We start from the raw sequence: 22,421 nt of genomic DNA on the forward strand, positions 1-22,421 counted from the left end.
AAAGACTCCTTCTGAATCAGTGGACACTTGATCAGGCCCTATAAGAAGGCTTTGAAAACCATGAGACCAAGGCGGAGGTTCCAAAACTGATCTCTCAGCCTACGTGTCCCTCACCTGGACTGACATGAGTGTTGGCACTGAGGGGAGGCTTTCTAGCTGGGCGATGCTGAAGAAAGAAAGCAGCGTTCTGATGACAGCACCTGCTGCTCTCAAACGTATTGGCTGGTAATGGGCTTGTTAACTGAAATGGGGATTTCTGAGCCTCCTGTAGGTTGCCACCACCATGCTGCTTTGGAAAAGTGAAGTGACACCATTAGCCAAGATGGGAGTCTGGTTTCTACATAAGTTTCACAGGAGAACTTGAGTATAAAACAGTAAATGTGTCCAATTTTATTTCCACTGAAATCCATGGCAAAGCTCTCATTGACTTCAATGGGAGCAGGAGTAGGTCCCATTGCCCCTCCTTCAACAGCCCACCAGTACAGAATCACCTTCAAAAACCCTAGATTCTAGCTGGTCAGTAGCCTTGGTGGTAGCCTGGCACAAGAACACTGGTTGGAGCTACTTCTCATTACTGAACCCCATCACACCAAATATCAATGCACCACCACAAGGAATGGCTTGTATAGAGTATCAGTATAACACAGCGGGCCCAACTCTCCACCCCACCCAACTCTGTTCAGCCATCGTGAGATGGGCACAGTGCAGGGAGCTGGTTGCAGAGCCTAGATTCCATGTCATGTGGGATTAGCATAAATCGGCAAAGACAGCTCTCATTGATATCAGTGGCGCATGGTCCCTCTGGGATGTTACCCCAGTGGATGATTGGCGGTAGCATAGCTCCAGTCTGCCATGCTCATTCCTGCCACCAACCCACCCTAGAAATGCTCCTGCTGACTCCACTGGCTTTACCAGTTCTATGCCAGTGGATAGCTCCTTTGCACAGGGAATTCTCCACTAGCCAGTTCAAGTCCACTCTGTCACATGCACAAAGTGGACCTAATGGACCAGAGAATCTGGCCCAGAATGTGTTATGCTGGACACAGCAGGCAGCTATAACCATTAAGATGTTTTTTTCAGTGACATCCAACAACACCAGTGTCCCTTCAGTCTACCAAAAGCATATTCAGCAGTAATGCTGCACCTGCTCAGAAGTGGTAGAATCTTTCGTTGGTGCTGTCGAGGTGGCCAGTGTACAGTTTCATGAGCCAGGGGGAAGGCTGGGTCACCCAGGATCACTACTGGCATTTCAACATCGTCAATGGTAATCTGCCAGTTGGGAAAGAATCTCCTTGCTTGTGCTTTCTGAACAGTCCTGTGTTCTTAAAGATGCGCACATCATGAACCTTCCCTGACCAGCCAACACTGATGTTCATGAAATGTTCCCAGTGATCCACCAATGCTTGCAGAACCATAGAAAAATAGCGCTTTCGGCTGATGTACTCTTTGGCAGGGGTGTCTGGTGCCACAGTAGGGATATGCGTGCCATCTATTGCTGCAGCTTGGGAATCCCCTTGTTGCAAAGCCATCGCCCGTGTCCTGCACATTGCTGAGAGTCACAGGCCTGCATAGCAGGAGACGATTAATGGCTCTGTACACCTGCAAAAAGATGGCTCCTGCAGTGGATTTTCCAACTCCAAAATGGCTTCCCACTGACCGGTAGCAATTTGGTATTGCAAGTTTCTGCAGCGCCATTGCCACTCACTTCTCCACTGTCAGCGCAGCTCTCATTTTGATGTCCCTGTGCTGGAGGATTGGGGTGAGTTCAGCACACACAGGGCTGTCCCTACCCATACGCAAAGTACGCAGCTGTGTAGGGCACCAGGAAATTTGGGGCAAATTTCCTGGTGCCCTGCGCAGCTGTGTGCTGTTCCAGCCCCGTCCCACCTCTTCCACCCATGCTCCGCCCCACCCCTTCCCTGCCCCAGCCCCCACTCTTCCCGTCCCTGCTCCACCGCAGCCCCACCCCCACTCCCCTGAGGACTGCAGCAAGGCTGGGCCTGCACTCACTGGCAGCGGGAAGTGCAGCGGCCTGGCCCCAGCTGTGCCGCCAGTGAGTGCTGGGGGGTGGTTCCTCCCTGCCCCCCAAGGTGGTTCCTCCCTGCCACAGAGGGGCTGCATAGGGCCCCAGAATAGCTAGGGACAGCCCTGCGCACACAGATCCAAAAATGTGGCCTTATGCATCCAAAAGTTCTGCAGCCGCTGATCACCGTCCCAAGCCTGCATTACGATGCCATCCCACCTGTCAATGATTGTTTCTCGGGCCCAGAAGCAGCACTCCCCCATCTGCAGCTGCTCCGTGAATGCCTCCCATAACCTTGAATTGATTCTCGCTGTGTCCCACAGCAATCTGGCCTCCAAGAAATCGTCACGTTCCCCACAGATTCAGTTTTTCTTCCCGCTCCACAAACACCAGAGGATTGTGCGTCCTGTGCTTGCGACACTCCTGACAATAATGCAGAGCTGTGCAGGCTCCATGCTTCTGTCAGAGATGGACAGCGAGGAGGGCCACGTAGGTTTGTGGGATTTTTTTTAAAAGGCACAAAATTATGGGATATACATGACATTATAGGACGGAGACAGATGCACACTGGGAAGTTGACCCCTTGCTCCTAGTCACCCTGCGTGGCTCATTTCAGCCCCATCACATGTTACCAAAACTACCCACACTAGGATACGTACACATGGAGCACTGTGCACCGTTGCAAACACTCCCCCGCCGCAGCACCAGCTCAAGAAGTCAAGGATGCGCATGCACCGAGCTGTACTAACTGCGGCGACTTGAGGCCAACATAACTTACATCAACCAAAGTCTGTAGAGTAGACGTGGCCTGAGAAGATCCAGGGAGATGAAATCACTTGCTGAAGGCCACAGAATAAGTCAGTGTCACTGGAATCAGGATTAAGAGTCCGGACTCCCAGCCGCATGCTCAATCCACTAGGCACTGTCTCCAGAGGCATTGACTCTGTGTGTGCAAACCTGGAGGCTACTGCTAAAACTAACTCAGGGAGACGTGAAAGGAGTGACCGTGTGTTAATGATTCCTGTCTTTCTGCTGATGCATCCAGTGTAATGTGATACCAAGAATCAAAACACAGTTGGGATAAATGTTGAGTTTAGTATTTCTAATCTGATGGTGCCATCTGCTGTCATGGAACACAAATTACTCTTAGCCATTAGAAAGTATCAGAGGGGTAGCCATGGTGTAGCTAGCAACACCATCAGAGGACCCAACTACATCAGCCACATCATCAGGGGCTCATTCACCTGCACATCCACCAATGTGATAGATGCCATCATGTGCCAGCAATGCCCCTCTGCCGTGTACATTGGCCAAACCAGACAGTCCCTACGTAAAATAATAAATGGACACAAATCAGACATCAGGAATGGTAACATACAAAAGCCAGTAGGAGAACACTTCAATCTCCCTGGACATTCAATAACAGATTTTAAAGTAGCCATCCTTCAACAAAGAAAACCTTCAAAAACAGAGAAACTGCAGAGCTTACAATTCATTTGCAAACTTAACACCATTAATTTGGGCTTGAACAGGGACTGGGAGTGGCTGGCTCACTACAAAAGCAATTTTCCCTCTCTTGGTATTGATTCCTCCTCATCAATTATTAGGAGTGGACCACATCCACCCTGACTGAGTTGGCCTTGTCAACACTGGTTTTCCACTTGTAAGGTAATTCCTTTCTCTTCATGTGCCTGTGTATATATTTATGCCTGTATCTATAATTTTCACTCCATGCATCTGAAGAAGTGGGTTTTTTACCAATGAAAGTTTATGCCCAAATAAATCTGTTCGTCTTTAAAGTGCCACTGGACTCCTTGTTGTTTTTATTAGACACTAACATTGTCAGGGTAATCCAGGCCTGCATTTTAACATTATGTCATAGATTCTCAGCAGGTATGTGCTCTGTTTCAAAGAATAGAAAGATTTGTTTACTCAAATTCTTGCTGTGCTTCAAAGCTCAGACAAGACGTTGTAAATTAGAAATAAAATGTATAGATATATAGCCTATGTCAGCATAATTTATGTCGCTCATGGGTGTGAATACACAGACCACCCTGAAGAGACAGAAGTTACACCACCATAAGCGCCCGTGTGCACTGAGCTAGCTTCTCCAGCCAACATAGCTGCTGCTGTTCACAGAGATGGTTTTATTATGCCGATGGGAGAGCTCGCTCCTGTCCGCATAGAGCGTCTTCACTCGTCGCTGTAGTGCTGTACATGTAGACATGCCCTTAATGTAAAGCGTCGTAGCAGCACCTTTCTGAGTTTGCAGGCAGCCTGAACCAGTAGTTCAGAGAGGTGTGATCTGCCTCACTCATCTCAGACTGGCCCCTGTGGATTCCACAATTAGATGACCATGGCATATGGCATTTCTCCAAGATGCCACAGGATTCTGCATTTTTGCAGTGGAATTCACCATTCTGCAGCTGCCTGGCACTCAACATATCATTTTTAGTCTCCCTGCCCTTCTGGGACCTGCCTTCAGCTGCCTCTCCATCTTTCCCCATAAAGGAGAGCTAACTGGATTACAGTGCAAACTCCCTGCATTGCATGGGCAGCAAGGGGTCTTGGAGCCTGAACTGGAGTCCAGCTTGCAGCCCGAGAGTGGGCGAAGCCTGAAGTATAAGCTGGCAAGCCAGGCTACCTAAAGAATAGAGCAGTAGCGGAGATTCAGAAGCCAGGGTGGTGAATTGCTGATGCTGCCTGTGATGTTGCACTCCATATGATTTTATGAAAATATGCTAATGAGTGTGAATATAATGTAACTAGAATATGCTTCATGCAAAAGGTCTCTTGTAAGGTATCATTACAAAGCTTATAATCTACTGAGTGTGGTCATCCTATTTGTATGAATGCATCATTCTTGTATCTGAAACTAGAAATATGAAATATAGCTCTGAGGTCCTATTGTAATTATGCAACGTGTGGGCCATTAATGGGGGTTTGGAATCTTGATGGCTCCCATCAACTAGGACAATTGGTTGTAAATGGCTCTGTTTACATGCAAGCCTTCCTGTGAGTCAGACCAAGAAGAATGAAATACAGCTGGCTGTATTTCAAGGAATCCCTGTTGAGGTTACAGGGACAAACCATCCCGATGAGTCGAAAGAATAGTAAATATGGCAGGCGACCAGCTTGGCTTAATGGTGAAATCCTAGCGGATCTTAAACATAAAAAAAGAGGCTTACAAGAAGTGGAAGGTTGGACATATGACCAGGGAAGAGTATAAAAATATTGCTCGGGCATGTAGGAATGATATCAGGAGGGCCAAATCGCACCTAGAGCTGCAGCTAGCCAGAGATGTCAAGAGTAACAAGAAGGGTTTCTTCAGGTATGTTGGCAACAAGAAGAAAGCCAAGGAAAGTGTGGGCCCCTTACTGAATGAGGGAGGCAACCTAGTGACATTGGCAACAAGAAGAAAGCCAAGGAAAGTGTGGGCCCCTTACTGAATGAGGGAGGCAACCTAGTGACATTGGCAACAAGAAGAAAGCCAAGGAAAGTGTGGGCCCCTTACTGAATGAGGGAGGCAACCTAGTGACAGAGGATGTGGAAAAAGCTAATGTACTCAATGCTTTTTTTGCCTCTGTTTTCACTAACAAGGTCAGCTCCCAGACTGCTGCGCTGGGCATCGCAAAATGGGGAAGAGATGGCCAGCCCTCTGTGGAGATAGAGGTGGTTAGGGACTATTTAGAAAAGCTGGACGTGCACAAGTCCATGGGGCCGGACGAGTTGCATCCGAGAGTGCTGAAGGAATTGGCGGCTGTGATTGCAGAGCCATTGCCCATTATCTTTGAAAACTCGTGGCGAACGGGGGAAGTCCCGGATGACTGGAAAAAGGCTAATGTAGTGCCAATCTTTAAAAAAGGGAAGAAGGAGGATCCTGGGAACTACAGGCCAGTCAGCCTCACCTCAGTCCCTGGAAAAATCATGGAGCAGGTCCTCAAAGAATCAATCCTGAAGCACTTGCATGAGAGGAAAGTGATCAGGAACAGCCAGCATGGATTCACCAAGGGAAGGTCATGCCTGACTAATCTAATCGCCTTTTATGATGAGATTACTGGTTCTGTGGATGAAGGGAAAGCAGTGGATGTATTGTTTCTTGACTTTAGCAAAGCTTTTGACACGGTCTCCCACAGTATTCTTGTCAACAAGTTAAGGAAGTATGGGCTGGAAGAATGCACTAAAAGGTGGGTAGAAAGCTGGCTAGATTGTCGGGCTCAACGGGTAGTTATCAATGGCTCCATGTCTAGTTGGCAGCCGGTATCAAGTGGAGTGCCCCAAGGGTCGGTCCTGGGGCCGGTTTTGTTCAATATCTTCATAAATGATCTGGAGGATGGTGTGGATTGCACTCTCAGCAAATTTGCAGATGATACTAAACTGGGAGGAGTGGTAGATACGCTGGAGGGGAGGGATAGGATACAGAAGGACCTAGACAAATTGGAGGATTGGGCCAAAAGAAATCTGATGAGGTTCAATAAGGATAAGTGCAGGGTCCTGCACTTAGGACGGAAGAACCCAATGCACAGCTACAGACTAGGGACCGAATGGCTAGGCAGCAGTTCTGCGGAAAAGGACCTAGGGGTGACAGTGGACGAGAAGCTGGATATGAGTCAACAGTGTGCCCTTGTTGCCAAGAAGGCCAATGGCATTTTGGGATGTATAAGTAGGGGCATAGCGAGCAGATCGAGGGACGTGATCGTTCCCCTCTATTCGACATTGGTGAGGCCTCATCTGGAGTACTGTGTCCAGTTTTGGGCCCCACACTTCAAGAAGGATGTGGATAAATTGGAGAGAGTCCAGCGAAGGGCAACAAAAGTGATTAGGGGTCTGGAACACATGAGTTATGAGGAGAGGCTGAGGGAGCTGGGATTGTTTAGCCTGCAGAAGGGAAGAATGAGGGGGGATTTGATAGCTGCTTTCAACTACCTGAAAGGGGGTTCCAAAGAGGATGGCTCTAGACTGTTCTCAATGGTAGCAGATGACAGAACGAGGAGTAATGGTCTCAAGTTGCAGTGGGGGAGATTTAGGTTGGATATTAGGAAAAACTTTTTCACTAAGAGGGTGGTGAAACACTGGAATGCGTTACCTAGGGAGGTGGTAGAATCTCCTTCCTTAGAGGTTTTTAAGGTCAGGCTTGACAAAGCCCTGGCTGGGATGATTTAACTGGGAATTGGTCCTGCTTCGAGCAGGGGGTTGGACTAGATGACCTTCTGGGGTCCCTTCCAACCCTTATATTCTATGATTCTATGAAAGCTTGGGGTCTCACAGGATATGTGACCATGTCACCTGGTACTGGAATCCATCTTAAACCTGGTGCTTTTCCATTTAGAAGGAGGGTTAGGGACCCAGAGAGACAAAAGATTCTTGTCTTGTGCCAAAGCTATATAATAAAGGGTGTGGAACAGAACAAAGGAGGCTCCAGTCATGAGAAATCCCATAGTTACCACCTGAGCTGGAGCTAACAAGAACTGTACCAGGGGAAAGGATTGGTCCCAGACTAGGAAGAAGTCCAGTCTGTGAAAGAAGCTTATTGGAACATCTCTGAGGGTGAGATTTTATCTATAAATCAGTTTCTTAATGTATTAGGCTTAGACTTGCGCATTTTGTTTTATTTTGCTTGGTAACTTACTTTGTTCTGTCTGTTATTACTTGGAACCACTTAAATCCTACTTTTTATATTTAATAAAATCACTTTTGCTTATTAATTAACCCAAAGTAAGTAATATCTGGGTAAGCAAACAGCTGTGCATATTTCTCTATTGGTGTTATAGAGAGTGGACAATTTATGAGTTTACCCTGTATAAGTTTTATACGGAGTAAAACAGATTCATTTGGGGTTTGAATCCCATTGGGAGCTGGGTGTCTGGGTGCTGGAGACTGGAGAACTTCTTAAGCTGTTTTCAGTTAAGTCTGCAGCTTTGGGGCATGTGGTTCAGACCCTGGGTCTGTGTTGGAGCAGTCTGGTGTATCTGGCTCAACAAGGCAGGGTTCTGGAGGCCCAAACTAGCAGGGAAAACGGGCTCAGAGGTAGTCTCAGCACATCAGGTGACAGTCCCAAGGGGGTTTCTGTGATCAAACCCATCACACTCCCTACAAGCTCTTCTCTTCCCTGGCACATGTGGGTAGAAGGTGATTCTGTGCTGAGTCTGACTTCAACAGGGCTCCTGCACTGTGAGCTCCTGAAGTGAGGACAGAGCTCATTGGAGGATTGTGACCATAATCAAGAGAAGTGACTGGCTGTATTTTAGGATCCAGTATTTCCTCTGTGGCTTCCACAGCAAATGTTTTTTGTTGGAAGCTGATTTTGCTACAGGACAGGACTGGAAGGTATTTATACCATTTAAGAAGCCGGAGGACAGGTGATGGCCTAATCTGAAGACAAAAGGGTTACAGAGATCACTAAGGGCCTACTCTGGGCCTTCAGAATCTTTCTTACAGGGGATGATGCTTGAGAGAGAAAGTCCCCAGCTTGATGCTGAGCTTCCCAAGGTACATTTGTAGGGTTTGCAGTTAGAAAAGAAATGATCCCAGATTTGATCAGAGATCAATGAGCAGATGATACACAGGGACTTCCGCAGTGCCATTTTCAGAGTAGCATTGCACTTTCACCAGCTGGTACCACATGGAACTCTGCAGAGCTGCAATCCTTAACGCATCACAAAGGAACAACTCCCTCTAGAATGGTCTTGCTTGGCAGTGACAACAAAGATCTCAAGGACAGGGGAAACATGAACAAGACAGGTGAGTTACCTGCAACACACTCTTGCTGGAGGCCTTAACAAGCAATTAAAGAGGGAAAAGTGGGAGCACAGGCCAGGGACTCAGGAAATCTAGGTTCCATTCCTGCCTGACACAGAGTTGCTGTGTGATCTTGGTCACTTAAGTGTAAGCTTTCAGAAGTATCCATTAATTTGGAGTGCACATTTTCTAGGTGCCCATCTTGCCTCTGTCCCTCACTTCCATATCTGTGAAACAGGGATAATAATACCTTCATTAATAATGTTTGTATAGTACCTTTCGATCCTTGGATGGATGGAGTTTCTGAAGTTAATCACTGTCAGTGTAACCTGAGTCACTTTGTCTCTCTTGTCCCTTGACCTGTGTTGGTTTCTGGGAATTTATTAGCGTGCTCTGCAGAAAAGTAGTTAAAGGGTAACAATTTACAGAGCCAGTTCCTCAGCTGGTGTAAGCTGGAGTAGCTTCGGGGGTCAAAGGAGTGATTCCTATCCACACCAGCTGGAGTTCTGGCACATGATGTTTTAGTCTTAAAATCTATTTTGGGATTGGTCCTCTCTTGCAGTCAGCCACAGTGTCTCTTTTTTATTTTGTCCTGCACTGACTCATTGATTTCACAGTACTAATGCTATTTGTGCCTGAGCTAGGCTCTTTAATTGTTTCGAGAGTTGCCCTTTGACCTTTCAGAAACTGGGATCCCACACTGGGACAAACTCTGGCTACGTAAAACCTTCTTCAGGATATGTTCATTGCAGAGTTTACTCAGGTCCAGGGACCCAGGAATGGGCACCCTGGTTAGCCACGCCCACCCGCAAGTGTCCACGCTATGCAGCCACACTCAACTCATACCCATGTAGCCACTGTCATGTTTTGGGGTGCAATCCAGACCAGTAAGGGATTATGTCACTGCCTGCCCTGTAACCCTGGATAGCTTAAATGCTCTGCTGCTGTGGGTCATAGCCTGGACACCAACAGCCACCAGACAAGAATGCAATATCCTGAGTGTCTGTGTGCTGCGCAGCTCTGGGTCAGTGCTTCTGACTGCAACAGCCTGCCTACAACACATCAGCCCCACCCAGGTTTGGTTACTCCTGGCAAGATGACCCCAATGCACTTCCAATCCTGAATTTGTACAAAACGATCTGCCCTGAAAGGTCCAGCCCTCTCCTGGACTACTCAGAGAAATGAGGTTTGTTTGCTCCTTCAGAGAGACAATACCCAGCAGCTTGCCATGTTAACTGAAGTTAATAGTCACTTAAATTCAACACAGCACTGGGCTGATTTAGATTAAAATAAACAACTTTATTAGCAATGTGATGGGGGAATCCTGCTTGTCAAAAGGGGCCGTCCTTGTTGGCCCAGTGCAGGGTTGGTACACCCCATCACACAGTCATCAGGACTCCCTGTGGGATCAGATATTGCTACAAGGCAGGCTCAGGACCTTTGGCGAGGTCAAGCAAACAATCAACCTGCAGCCCCTGGGCAGGGCAGAACAAGCAGTCTGTAGCCCCTGGGTGGGCAGGGCAAACAAACAGTGTATGGCCCCTGAGCCTCCTGGTTGGGACAGGCAATAGCAATTGGGGGTTCTGACCCTCTGGGCAGGGCAGAACAAACAGTCAGTTTGTAGCCCCTGGGCAGGGTAGCTCAAACAAACAGTAATCACATCTAGTGGAAAGTGGGGAGAGGTAGGGGAACCCAGGCCCATCCTGCTCCACCAGGTTACAACTCAGGGCCCTATGAAGCTGGGAAATTCCCTGTTAAGGGTTTAAGCATCCACTTCTACTACATTCCCTGGGTCACTTCCTACCGCAAGGTGCACCTCAGGCTTCTTCCTGGCTGGCAGCGGCTCGGTGTCCCCATAAATCTCTGTGGTCGTCTGCAGCCTAATCCTGGTCCACAGTTTTCGCCTCTTGGAGTTTCAGGTGTTTCTGCAGGAGCTTGCAACACACATCCTTCCTTCTCCTCAGCCAGCCCAGACTGAGCTGGGATGTCTCCTTTTATCTGTCCCTTCTACCTGGAGCATGTGTAGCAGGGGTAAGGGGGTGTGGCTTCCTGGGCCCACAGTGATTGGTCCCACCCCATTGGCCCAGTGCAGGGTTGGTAAACCCTGTCACAAACAGGACATAGGTTAAGTGAAGCCAAGCAAAAGAAATAAAGGTAGAGATGGTTACAAGCAAACAAAAGTGAAAACATGCATCTAGAAGTCTAATACTCTACCTCGCAAGGTTTCGCTCACCAATTGCTCTTGGTCCGGCATGGCTGGCTGTCTCTCAGTCAGGACCCTTCCACAGATGTACAAGGTACTGGTTTCTCTTGTCTTAGGTGAAAGCTAAAAATGGAATCTCTCTCTGTTCCTTATATTCCTAAATAATAGTTTTTGTTCTCAAGGTTAGAAAGGCCTCCTGGGGATTTGGTCTCTCTGGTGTGTAGGAGCCATGTTAATTCTATGTGTCTCAGGTTCAGGCTCAAGACAACCCAGGATGGTTTGCTTTATAGCTTTGTTAATGGTAAACAAACTTTAGGTAAACTCAGGTAAACCCTCATTTCTTTGTCTAGGACGGACCTGCTTATCTAGGCTGTCTTCTTACGCATCTTCTAGTAAACTTATAGAGAGGGAACTCATAACTTCACATATTAGATTAATACATGCATTTTACAATGAGGACCATTGTGCTAGAACATAAGAGCATGAGTGGCCATACTGGGTCAGACCAATGGCCAATCTAGCTAGTATCCTGTCTTCCAGTAGTAGCTGGTGCCAGATGCTTCAGAGGGAATGAACCAAACAGGGCAATTTATCGAGTGATCATCCCCGGTCATCCAGTCCCAGCTTCCGACAGTCAGAGGTTTAGGGACACCAAGAACATGGTGTTACATTCCTGACCATCTTAGCCAATAGCCACTGATACACCTATCCTCCATGAATTTATCTAATTTTTTTAACCCAGTTATATTTTTAGCCTTCACATCATCCCCAGGCAACAAATTTCACAAGTTAATTGTGCATTGTGTGAAGAAGTACTTCCTTGTTTGTTTAAGCCTACTGTTTATTAATTTCATTGCATGACCCCTGGTTCTGGTATTATGTGACGGGGTAAATAACACTTCCTTATTCACTTTCTCCATACCATTCATGATTTTTACACCTCTATAGACCTGCTATTAGTTTTCAAATGATACCTTACAAAGCATATTTTGTACAAACATCTTTGCAGTAGTGTGAGAACAAGGGGGTGCTTAAAGTCACAGCTGTGTCCACATTGGCATTGCAGTAACCCAGGTCAGGCACAATGATAATTTTGGCGCATACCCCAGGATTCTTAGCACCTCACTAACTTGAGCAGCTGTAGGAATTGTTCCACAGTGTACTGTGAGAGAACTTGTCCACCCTTCCCAAGCCTCTTGTGGAGGTGTTCTTAGAGTTTTCAGTGTTACAGGAACCCAATCTATTAAACATTCTCCTCCTTTTGTGTTCCTTAAACTGGGTTTAGAAGGAATTATTTAAGAACCGTTTTAAACAATTCTCTTTCCTAGTATGAAGACTACCAGGGATTGAACTGGGAACTTCCAGAGCTAAAGGTGTGAGCTGCAGCTTGAGCGTAAGCTTGCAAATTGTGGCTCTAACACATCCATACCTCCTGTAATTAGCACAGAGGGGGCCCTATAACACTCCCCAGTGGGCTACCCTAGTGTTTTAAAATTCATTTTTTGGTTCAGTTTCTCTCCCTCTCTGTAACAAAAGTTGGGTAACTGTTTCTCTTCTCCAACCCTAGCAACGATAGCCTCCAAGGAGCTGGTGGTTCTGCTGGAAGATGAAGTCTTTGTAGATTTTTTCAACACATTCCTGAATCTCCCCGTAAGTTTCCATCTTACAGTTTAGCTCACTCTCTTTCTGGATTCTACCCTCCGTGAGTTTGCAGGTCTTAGGGAACCCTGTGAATTTCAGGCCAGTACTGCTCTGGTAGCTATCCCTACCCCTGCTCCATGGGCATGCATCTTTGGATGTAATTTTGTCAGCTGTTGCAAGCTATGTACGGGGGGGAGGGGGTTAGATGGGCAGAATGTAGTTATCCAAGCAGGACTTTGGGCAGCACAGAAGGAATAACACCTTATTTTTGCACATAGTGCCTGTGTCGCGCTGTCTGGAGTCGCTCACAACAGGGACTGCCTACCTCAGGGCAGACTGTCAAAAACAGGGCAGATGCCCCCAAACTGGTGGTGTGTTCTACAAGTAAGATTTCACCAAGCCAGTAACAGATGTGAACTCCTGGATCACTATACCAGTCTTACCATGGAGTCACAGACAGTCCCCTTAGACTCTCCAGTCTATCTTGCCACTCCGACAAGCTGGACTTAATGATAAATGGTCACTTACACCAAAAATCACAAAATATTCAGGTTGCTCCCAGTCCCAAGAGACCAGTCACTTACCCCAGATCAATTTGTGTCTTAGATCTCACACCGAAGACAATGCCTATAGCCAATCCTGTAATAAACTAATTTCAAGGTTGATTAACAAGGAAAAACAAAATAAGAAAGTTATTTAAGGGATAAAGCAAGCAACCATATATGCACAAACGAGTTGCAATCTAAATCCCAAAGATGACAGAGATGTGGTAGTTTGTCAAGTCAAAATGTCTTCCAGGGTGGAGCCAGGGATTTCTGCCTCAGTTGGGACTCTCTGGCCCAGTGAGACTTCGAATAGCAAAGAAATGACAAGTTTTCCTGTGGTTTTGTTTTTTATTGCCTTCATTCAGCCTCCAAGTCCATAGGATAGGTCTTGCACATAGCAGTTCCCAGGTGCACTAGGGCCATTTACCAATCCTTTGTATTGTGATGTTCCTTGACGGCCCATCTGATTTTGATGGTCCTTCTGGACAAGCGGTGGAGGGTGAAGGAGAAACACTCTTTTCATATGAGTTCACAAGTTTAGAGCAAACATTTTCAAAGCCATAAAGCAAACCTTACCTATTTCCTTATAGCATAGAATACAGACGTTACAAATGAGATTAATGCATGCAACAACTTGTAAGCATCCTGTAGAGTCTAAACATACATACATACTTATAACACTAATACCTATTTTGAACAACACTAACACATAAGTGAATTGGTGTGGTCTCCAGCTATGAGTTTGTCTGTTCTTAGCTAATGCCTGAAGCCTTGGCAAGAGCTGGTGCCTGGCCTGCCAGCGTCACAGCCTGTTCGGACAATGATTCAATACTGATCAGAAAGAGTGAAAATATAGACTCAACTCCACCACTTCCAGCACCATCAGTTTCCCTGAGTATGTCTACACTGCAATAAAAGACCCCCCCGGTACCGAGTTTCAGAGCCTAGGTCAACTGACTGAGTCCCATGGGGCTAAAAGATAGTAGTGTAGATGTTCGGGCTTGGACGGGTGCTGAACTGCTGGAGGTGATGTCTTTAGAGATGTCAAACAGAAATTGTGACTGCTGGTGGGAATTAGGAATCCCTTCTGCCTTACAAATTTCTCCAGAGCTTGTTCCTAAAATGGCTACTTTTGGGCCTAGTAGGACAGAGCTCATGGAAGAGAAGGAATGAGCTTGTGAGTTAAGTCTCCCAAAGACTGGCTTCAAGTCCCGGCTCTGCCACACACTTCCTGGGTGACCTTAAGTAAGTCACTTAATCTGCAAAGTGGGAGCAATCATTCCTTTCTCCCACTCTTTGTCTGTTTAGACTGTAAGCCCTGTAGGGGAGGGGCTTTACTCACTGTACATACAACACTAAAACACTAGGGTACCTAGGCCCCGCTGTAATACAAATACATCACAGACCACACACTGAGAACAGTGACTATAGGGAGGGGTGCATCACTTTGGTTTTAAACAGCTATTTCATTTATTATTAATAATTGTGTCTGAGGAGTGTTGCTGCTTACCAAGAAAGGTTGGAAGAACTCTGCATGACTTGGAAGAATAAGTGGTGAGGATTGTCTATAGGAAAGATGGCTTTTCCAGGAGGAGTTATTGACTCCACTAATCAGCCCCTCCCCCACACCCCAATCTCTCTCACTTCTCTCCTGTTCTTTCTTCACAGGTCTTTGGCCAGACACCCATTTACATGGCCAACATTTGCCAGTGGTTCCTGTGGCCAGAGTTACCATGCTACCTGGTGAGGCAATAACCTTCTTAGCATGCAGTGGAGGGCTGTTACCTTCTACAACAGGGATGGGCAGAACAACTAGAGTTTAAGATTTCCAAGGCTGACTCTCCTTCCCTTTTGTCCCCTCCTCATGTTTATTCCATTAATTGATTTATTTTAACATAGGAAATCATGTTCTTTGTGAATCCTGGGGACAATCAGGAGCACAAGTAATCAAGGCCCTGATCCTGAGGAAGTTCCATGGGGCTTGATCCAAATTCCCTTGAAGTCAGTGGAAAGACTCCCATTGACTTAGGGGCAGGGAGGGGGAGTAGGATCAGGCCCCATCTGCAGAAGTTTCATTGAATTCGATAGAACAGTGTGGAGCAGAACATTCCATCCTTAAACAGGATAGGGCAAAACCAGGAGCCTTCACCCTAAGCCACCTCCTGCAGGGTCTCTCCTCTCCACTGCTACAAGCAGGATTCGCCTGTGCTTTGACACTATTGATCCCTGCTGTTCTCACTGGGGACCCTGCTTCCCCGATGCTCCAGCTGCATCATCACCACCTCTTCTTCCCATTGGTTTCACTGACAGGAAGCAAATCCCTGTCCCCCTAGGTGTAACCCCATTGGGATCAATGGGGTTTACGTCCCACAAAATGTTCATTACCCTGAAAAGGTCATGAAAAACAAGTCCTACCAGGCTTTGAGCCCTGGGAGTCTTACAGGCCCTGAGCCCTAATGGGTTCTCATTTAATGAGGTCAATGGAGCTACACCAGGGATAGATCATTCCTCACAGTCTAATCAATCTTTGGGGGGAATACAGGTGCCAAAGTACAAAGGCTTATTGACCTGGATGGAAAAGTACCGGCTGCCGCACTTCTGTAAAACCAACTTGTGTCTTCATTACATTCTCTGTCAGGAGCTTCTCAGTTTCATTAGATCCAAGGAGGCAGGTAAGCAGAGGTGACCTTAAGCACAAACATTTTAATGCAGGGCAGGATTTCACACGTCAGCAGTGCTGTACCCTGACTCCGTTCAGTTAAGGTGCTCACCTCTGGTGCATGCTGACTGAGGTTTGGAGAGTTGGAGACGCATTCTGAACTAGGTCATCGTGCTTATAAAATGGTTGCATTTTTTGTAAATGGTTTCATTTGTGTAGGGGAAAATATTTGTAAATGGGAAAAAGGCTCAAAAGGGGCATTGTTTATTGTAGCAACTTACATTGGAACCCAGTGACTTCTCAGTCTTGGGGTCTTTAATCAAGACTGGATGTCTTTCTAAAAGCAAGGCTCTGGCTCAACCAGAAGTGGTGGACGGGATGTAGGACTCACTGGGTGAAATTCTATGGCCTGTGTTATGCAGGAAGTCAGACTGGTCCCTTCTGGCCTTAACACCTGAGGACTCTATTCTGCCTCAGTGATTCCAGGTCAAATGTGCTCAATTCACACATAAAAAGATCGTATTCCTTCTACTTTTCAAGCTCCTCTCAGGCTTGAAACAGGCAGATATTGGAGAGAGAGAATTTGCTGGCAGTTCCTCTAGGAGTCACTCAGCTACTATGGGCATGAGCAGTGGTGCAATCGTGATTTTTTATGTGCAGTTACTCCACCTCTACTAGCGTGGCCCCACACCTACGATGCCTGCGAGGTCACTCTGTGCTGAGGAGGCTATTTTGGTCTATAAACTGTGGTTACAGGAAGGGGACTTTGACAGTATGAGCATGCAGAAGGGGTGCAACAAATGATACCCTGAAACATGGAGCAGAAAAAGCAAATATCAGAAGAGCACAGAACAAAGTGAAGGGAAGTTGGTTGTTCTGCTCCAGTCCTCCTTTCCCCCTCTCCATAGGTTACATTCCTTTTGCACGCCCATGACTGAGGGTTAAATTGCTGCAAGTTGCCCACTTCACCACTTGCCAAAAAAAGGTGTATTTAAAATCATTTACCACTTGTACCCAAGTCTAACTTGCACACTCCCATTAAAGTCACCAGCCAGTCAATTTCTCCCTAAAATCTTGATGGGAATTGCACCCAAAGGTGGACTGTCCACCATGATGCTTGAGATGCTGAAATAATCCTCTCTTATAAATGTCCTGAGATGACCTGTTTTTTTCCTCATCTGAAGGAGCAGCAACCATTTAAAAATGACATCTTTTGAACGATCCTGGATAGAAACGAATGGTATATGCCCTTGGGAGTCCCACTGTTCCAGTGACGTATAGTAGGTTTGGTGGGTCAGGAGATAGCCCTGATTTAGGCTTATTGGTGCGTTATTTCTTGTCTGCTGTGTCCTATGCTTCTAAAATAGTGTCCTAGCCTGTGAACCAGCCAGTCTGTGTCATAGTTGCAGCAGGTCTGAATCTGGGCCATAGTGTTACCCCAAAACACGAGGGCAACAGCCCATTTACCAGGGAAATGGAAAGCTGTTGAAAGTGAAGACAAATGGGAGAAAGGCAAACAGGATCCTCTTGGTGTTTCATGGGGCACAAACGCATAGGGCCAGATTAATCTGGTGTAACTCCAGGGAAGCCAATATTTAATGCAGTCATTGGGTGTAGAAAGGTCACCCACCAGCCAGTGCACCTCTAATGACTGGGCACAGTGTAGAAGCCTCTTGGACTCTGGTGGCCCTTGTTGATGGCCACTCTGAGCCTGTAGTGGTTGTCCATTCTCATAACTCAGCCCTCCAGCCACATGGTGTGTCACCCCACCTCTTCTGGGGTAATAGAGAGCCTAACAAACAAACAGTACAATGACCTTATGCCAAGTCTTTAGCCCCATACCGGGATCACTAGTTCTTGTTTTCTTGCATCAGGCAGGCTTTCACATCCCCTTCCTTGGAGGCAGGGAGGGGAACCCAGGGCCTCCCTCTCCTCTGGGTTCCAACCCAGGGACCCTGTACTAAGCAGGTAAGATCTGCTTCCCTGGGCCACTTCCTACCTTCATTGACCTCCAGGCCCCTCTCAAAGAGCAGCTGGTTCTAGCATTTTGTCCTTGGAGGTTCTGGCTCCTTGCACTGCTTCCTCCCACTTTGCAGCTAGTGCAGTCCTCCCCAGGTTCCTGGGCAGCAGTCACCTTCTGGCTGAACTCCAGCCTTTTATCCCAACTGGTGCTAGTCACATAATTCTCTGCAGGTGGGGAAGTAGCTGCTCTGCCTGGGTGGCTATTGCAGCGCAAGGTCCAGACATCCTGGATAAACTTGGGTTATACCATGGATTAACTTGGTCCATGTGGTACAACAAAAGCTCAGAATCAGAATGTCATTATCAGAAGAGCTGCAAAGATAGATGAGCCATGTTCATCTTGTATTATAAAGTCAACAGGAGCAAAGTTCACACCAGTTTGATCTTTCCTCTGCATCTCAGGCTTCTTCTTGCAACCTAGGTTTAATGTTCAACACCAGGAAGATTTGAAGGGAAGCCCCAGTTAAGATAAAAAATGGGAGCGGGGACGGGCTAACTCAGAGAAGGAGATGGCAGGGTGTGGAGGGCATGTGTGTGGTTTTACATGTCCATATGTTCATGTGCTGGGTATCACTAGTGGGAATTCCAGCTGAGCATTTGCAACTGGCTCTTATTTGTTCCAGCTGGCAACTAGGTTTTGGAACAGGGCCAGCGTCCATTGGCCTGCTGGCTCCTGGCACTGCTGGTCCTCCAGCAGAAACTAACAAAGATCACTTGAAGGATTCTAGAGGGGTCTACTGGAATTTCACATCACATCAGAAAGTATTCGAGCATAGGGATGTATTTGCACATGCACATGCTCGAGTACTTTCTGATGTGATGTCTTTCACTTTCTCTTGCAGCAGAGATGCTGAAATGGAAGAGTGCAGATCAATGGCTGCTCGAAAAGTGCATTAGTGGTAGCAGGGGAATGTGGCGCTTTCGTTCTTTCATCCAAGGAATGGCAGGTGACGATAGAGAGCTTCCTTCGTACTGCCCCCTACTTCCCTATGTAGCCATACATTTGTGCAGAGTGGCAATCCCTGCATCTGGACATTGGGATATGTAACTTTAAGGCGGGGCCACTAAAGTAGTTCTACTAAAGTAGAACTCTTCTACTTTAGAATAGCACCTGCCTGTCTCATCAGCAATGCTTTCAGGGGATGTCTCTCCTGCACGCTCTCCCCACTTACTCATTCCTTCCCTGCCATTAACCATTGTGCTGTGTGTCTGACCCACAGGGGAAGAGCTGACAAAGTTCTGGCTTGCTGCAGAAAGGATCTTGGAGATTGACGAGTCAGATGTTGCCCAGCGAGATCTCTACTTGTCTCTGCTCCAAGTGCTGAGGGCCACGCATTTGCAGGAGGGCTCCACAGTGGTCAGCCTCTGCAGCATGACCATTGGTAAGGAGAATTTGAGACTGAGAATCCGAACTTCCAGGAGCAACAAGACTTCAGTGCATCTGTTCACTTTCTGGTCATGTCCAGCACCCTACGCTTGGCTTGAAGAGCTGGGGATAGAAACATGGGGTTGTATTTACAACTAGGGAGTTGATGAGCATGGAGTCAGTTCGTACAGCTCCACCTTGCAGAATGGACATCAGTATCACTTGGTTAGAGATCTCATAGTTCCAGAGATACCAGCACTCAATGAACAATGTGACCAAATCATGGGCGGCTGGTATCATAGGCTAGGGGAGGCTAAACATCCCCAAACTGCCAGGCGTGGCCCCGTCCATGCTCCACCCTGAAGCACCCTCCCCCATCCCGCTCTTCCCCCATGGCCTCACCCACGCTGCTCCTTTTCCCACCCTCGCTCAGCCTCTCCCCCAAAGCCAGCAGGCACTGGGGCTGGGGCTAGGGTGGGCAGGCTGGTGGGTTGGGACTCTCAATGGCTGGGGCAGGTGGGCCAGCGGCCCAGGGCTCAGGCCAGCCATGGCAGCTGGGGCCAGCTGGCCTGCAGCCTTGAACTTGAGGCGGCTGGGGCAGGTTGGCCGGATGGTGGGCCAGGACTCAGGGTGGCTGAGGTGGGGATCCTGCGGCCACGGTTGGGGGCTTGGGTGGGACAAAGGGGGAGGGCCAGGAACTAGCCTCCCCAAACAGGGGGCTCACGCACCCCCCATAGACCAAATACCTCTTTCACCCCAGAGAGGGCCATTCCTCCACCTGCTCAGGCTTGAGGAGCAGTGGTGGAGACTAGAACTGACGGGAGATGGAAATGAAATCCATTCTCTTACCCAAGGGAGGGGAGTTGTTCCAGAGCAGAACTGAAGGAAAGTGGTGGAGCAGAGAGGACAAACACAGGAGTGAGAAAAACTGGAGACTGACTGGTCCTGGCATCCTTTTGAGAGAGTTATTCCACCTCAGCCAGGGTGAGGGCTTGTGCGGCCCATCATCAAACTGGTACAGTAGTCAAGCTAATCTAAGACGTTAACTCACAGAAAGCCCTGGTGGGGTTATGACCCTGCCATTGGGCCCTTTCTAGATGAAGGTGTATGTGGAGCAGCCGGAGTGTGATGTACCGAGCAGAGGGCTGAAAAGCAGTCAGCTTGTATTCTGCTGCTGACTGCCACTGAGTCACTGTGTGACCTAGGTCAAGTCACTTAACTGCTAGTCCCTGTGCCTGCATTACCCTATCTGGAAAACAGTGGGCAGTAATGCACTTCTACCTTCCTGTATAAAGTGCTTTGAGTTCTGTGGATTACAAAACACTCTACAGTGCAAAGTATTATTATTGCTGTTATTTCCCCTTGCTTTAAACCATTGTCTTGTGGCTGGAAGCAGTGAGCTATTTTGCTTGCTGACTGCCATGCTGTATGCCGGGATTGTGCACGTATACAAAAACGGCCACAGCGCATGTGTTGCTTTGTCATGGAACAGATAAACCACAGTCAAAAATCCAAGTTTTAAAAAAGTCATTAAAATTAGACATCCTTGCAATAGCTTTGTGTATGTGCAGCTTGCAATACGAAATAATGGAATGAGGAGCACTGTGCAGGCTGTAGGACTCCTCTCTCCCCTGCCGTCTTTACTCATCTCTTCTCAAGAACCTACTCTTGCAGGGTCTGATCCAAAGCCTACTGAGTTAGCGGAAAGACTGCCATTGACTTCAGTGGGCTCTGTATTAAGCCCTTACTTTTTACAATTCTCCATGCCCTTTTCAGAGTCGCTGTTGAAGATCTCAGGCTGGCACCCTCAGTACATCAGCACCAGGAGGGAGATCCTGAGCGAGATGCAGAAAGTAGCCCTGTTTAAGATCCAAAGTTATTGGCTCCCTAACTTCTTCATTCATTGCAAGCTGAACATGGAGAAGGAGGAGGCCTGCCAGCCTCTGTTGTGGGAATACCAAGAGCGTTTATTACAGGTGGGCTCAAAGGAGAAGGCAGTGTCTCCTGCACACACAATGAGTATTAGGAACAGCCGGGCTATGTCAGAGCCGTACTCCAGTAAAAAAGCCAAGAAGAAGATCTGGGATCTCGTAACTGGTGGAAGACAACCTCAAGAAACAGAGAAACACGGAAGACATGGGCTGCAGCCTGAGGGGCAGCCAAGCTCAGACTGGAGTACAACTAGTCTGACAGACACGAAGCAACCACCTCCAAAAGAGGATGCCCTGGGAAAGACTTCTGTGTGGGCACAAGATCCAGAAAGGGCTGTTAAAGATATGGAAGAGGCCACTTCTTTCAAAACACCCAGCCCTAATGCCCAGCTGCCTCTTCAACTGGAGGAGACTGGCAAAAGGAGAAGCCTCTCTGATGTACGCACTTCTACACCCATTGCCCAGCTGCCTTCACTGCTAGCCCTGAAAAAGATAGTCAAATCCTCTTCTTCTTTGGATTTCCTTCCTTGGGCACTTAATGCCGACAACTGCGCTGGCCGTCCCTTCGGGAAGTTCTTGAAGAGCAACAACTATGCTGTGGAGACTCATCTTTTGGATCTGTGGCACGATCTGGAGGATTTTCTGCACATGTTGCTGAGCTCCAGCAAAGAAGGCAGCTTCCTCCTGCGCCATTTGATGGGTGAAAGAATATGTGAGATCTACTTAACAGAAAGCAACCGCCAGCACCTTCCCCTGAAGCCGAACACTCTCAGGAACTTGCAAGATCTTCTGCCTTCTGGAGAGGTCATTCCTTGGATATTAAAAGCACAGGAAGAGATTTGCAAGGTAGGAAATGCTGCCATGATGCTAATGCTGGGAAGTGTGATTGACATTCTCAGAGTGTTGGGCTGCTGCTATGCATGAATGGAAGTCATTTGTAACATTGCAAAACTGAGTACTTTGGTGCCTGACGATCCCTTTACAATGTGCACGGGACACATGCAAACACAGTACCTGGAGCTTCTGACTTCTAAGGTCCCATTGTACAAGGTCAAACTCTGAACCAGACACTCCGGGAGGGATTATTCCCAGAAACACAAAAGGCTAAACTTTCAAAGGTTAGCACCTACATTTTGCTCACAAAACTTGCGTAGGCAGCTGTTGTGCCTGATTTACACCTGCAAACAGAAACTGGGGCGTGCAACATGGGTACTTAGATGAGCAGCTACCCATTTGCGAGCCCAAATGTAGATTTTGCAAAAGCAGCTTAAGGCCTACTTAATGAGGATGGTG

The 22,421-nt window shown here is 47.5% G+C and overlaps 1 protein-coding gene and 1 long non-coding RNA gene across 2 annotated transcripts in view; one reads left to right on the forward strand and one right to left on the reverse strand.

Annotated features, from left to right (window-relative positions):
* Positions 1 to 360: 360 nt before the first annotated feature.
* Positions 361 to 3,041, reverse strand: LOC142073002 (uncharacterized). The gene is made up of 2 exons (XR_012669654.1): positions 2,243 to 3,041; positions 361 to 1,746 (listed from the first exon to the last, which is right to left on the reverse strand). It is a non-coding gene; the product is annotated as an uncharacterized LOC142073002 (long non-coding RNA).
* Positions 3,042 to 8,751: 5,710 nt separating this feature from the next.
* The window catches only part of RGSL1 (regulator of G protein signaling like 1), a 33,215-nt gene continuing 19,545 nt past the window's right edge, over positions 8,752 to 22,421 (forward strand). The window contains exons 1-7 of the mRNA XM_048861917.2: positions 8,752 to 8,764; positions 12,532 to 12,614; positions 14,819 to 14,893; positions 15,693 to 15,822; positions 18,674 to 18,778; positions 19,052 to 19,213; positions 20,974 to 21,974. Coding sequence (XP_048717874.2) covers positions 8,752 to 8,764; positions 12,532 to 12,614; positions 14,819 to 14,893; positions 15,693 to 15,822; positions 18,674 to 18,778; positions 19,052 to 19,213; positions 20,974 to 21,974 — 1,569 coding nt within the window. The remainder of the gene's footprint in view (positions 8,765 to 12,531; positions 12,615 to 14,818; positions 14,894 to 15,692; positions 15,823 to 18,673; positions 18,779 to 19,051; positions 19,214 to 20,973; positions 21,975 to 22,421) is intronic.

Source organism: Caretta caretta, chromosome 8, assembly GCF_965140235.1.
Source record: "Caretta caretta isolate rCarCar2 chromosome 8, rCarCar1.hap1, whole genome shotgun sequence".
Lineage (NCBI taxonomy): Eukaryota > Metazoa > Chordata > Testudines > Cheloniidae > Caretta > Caretta caretta.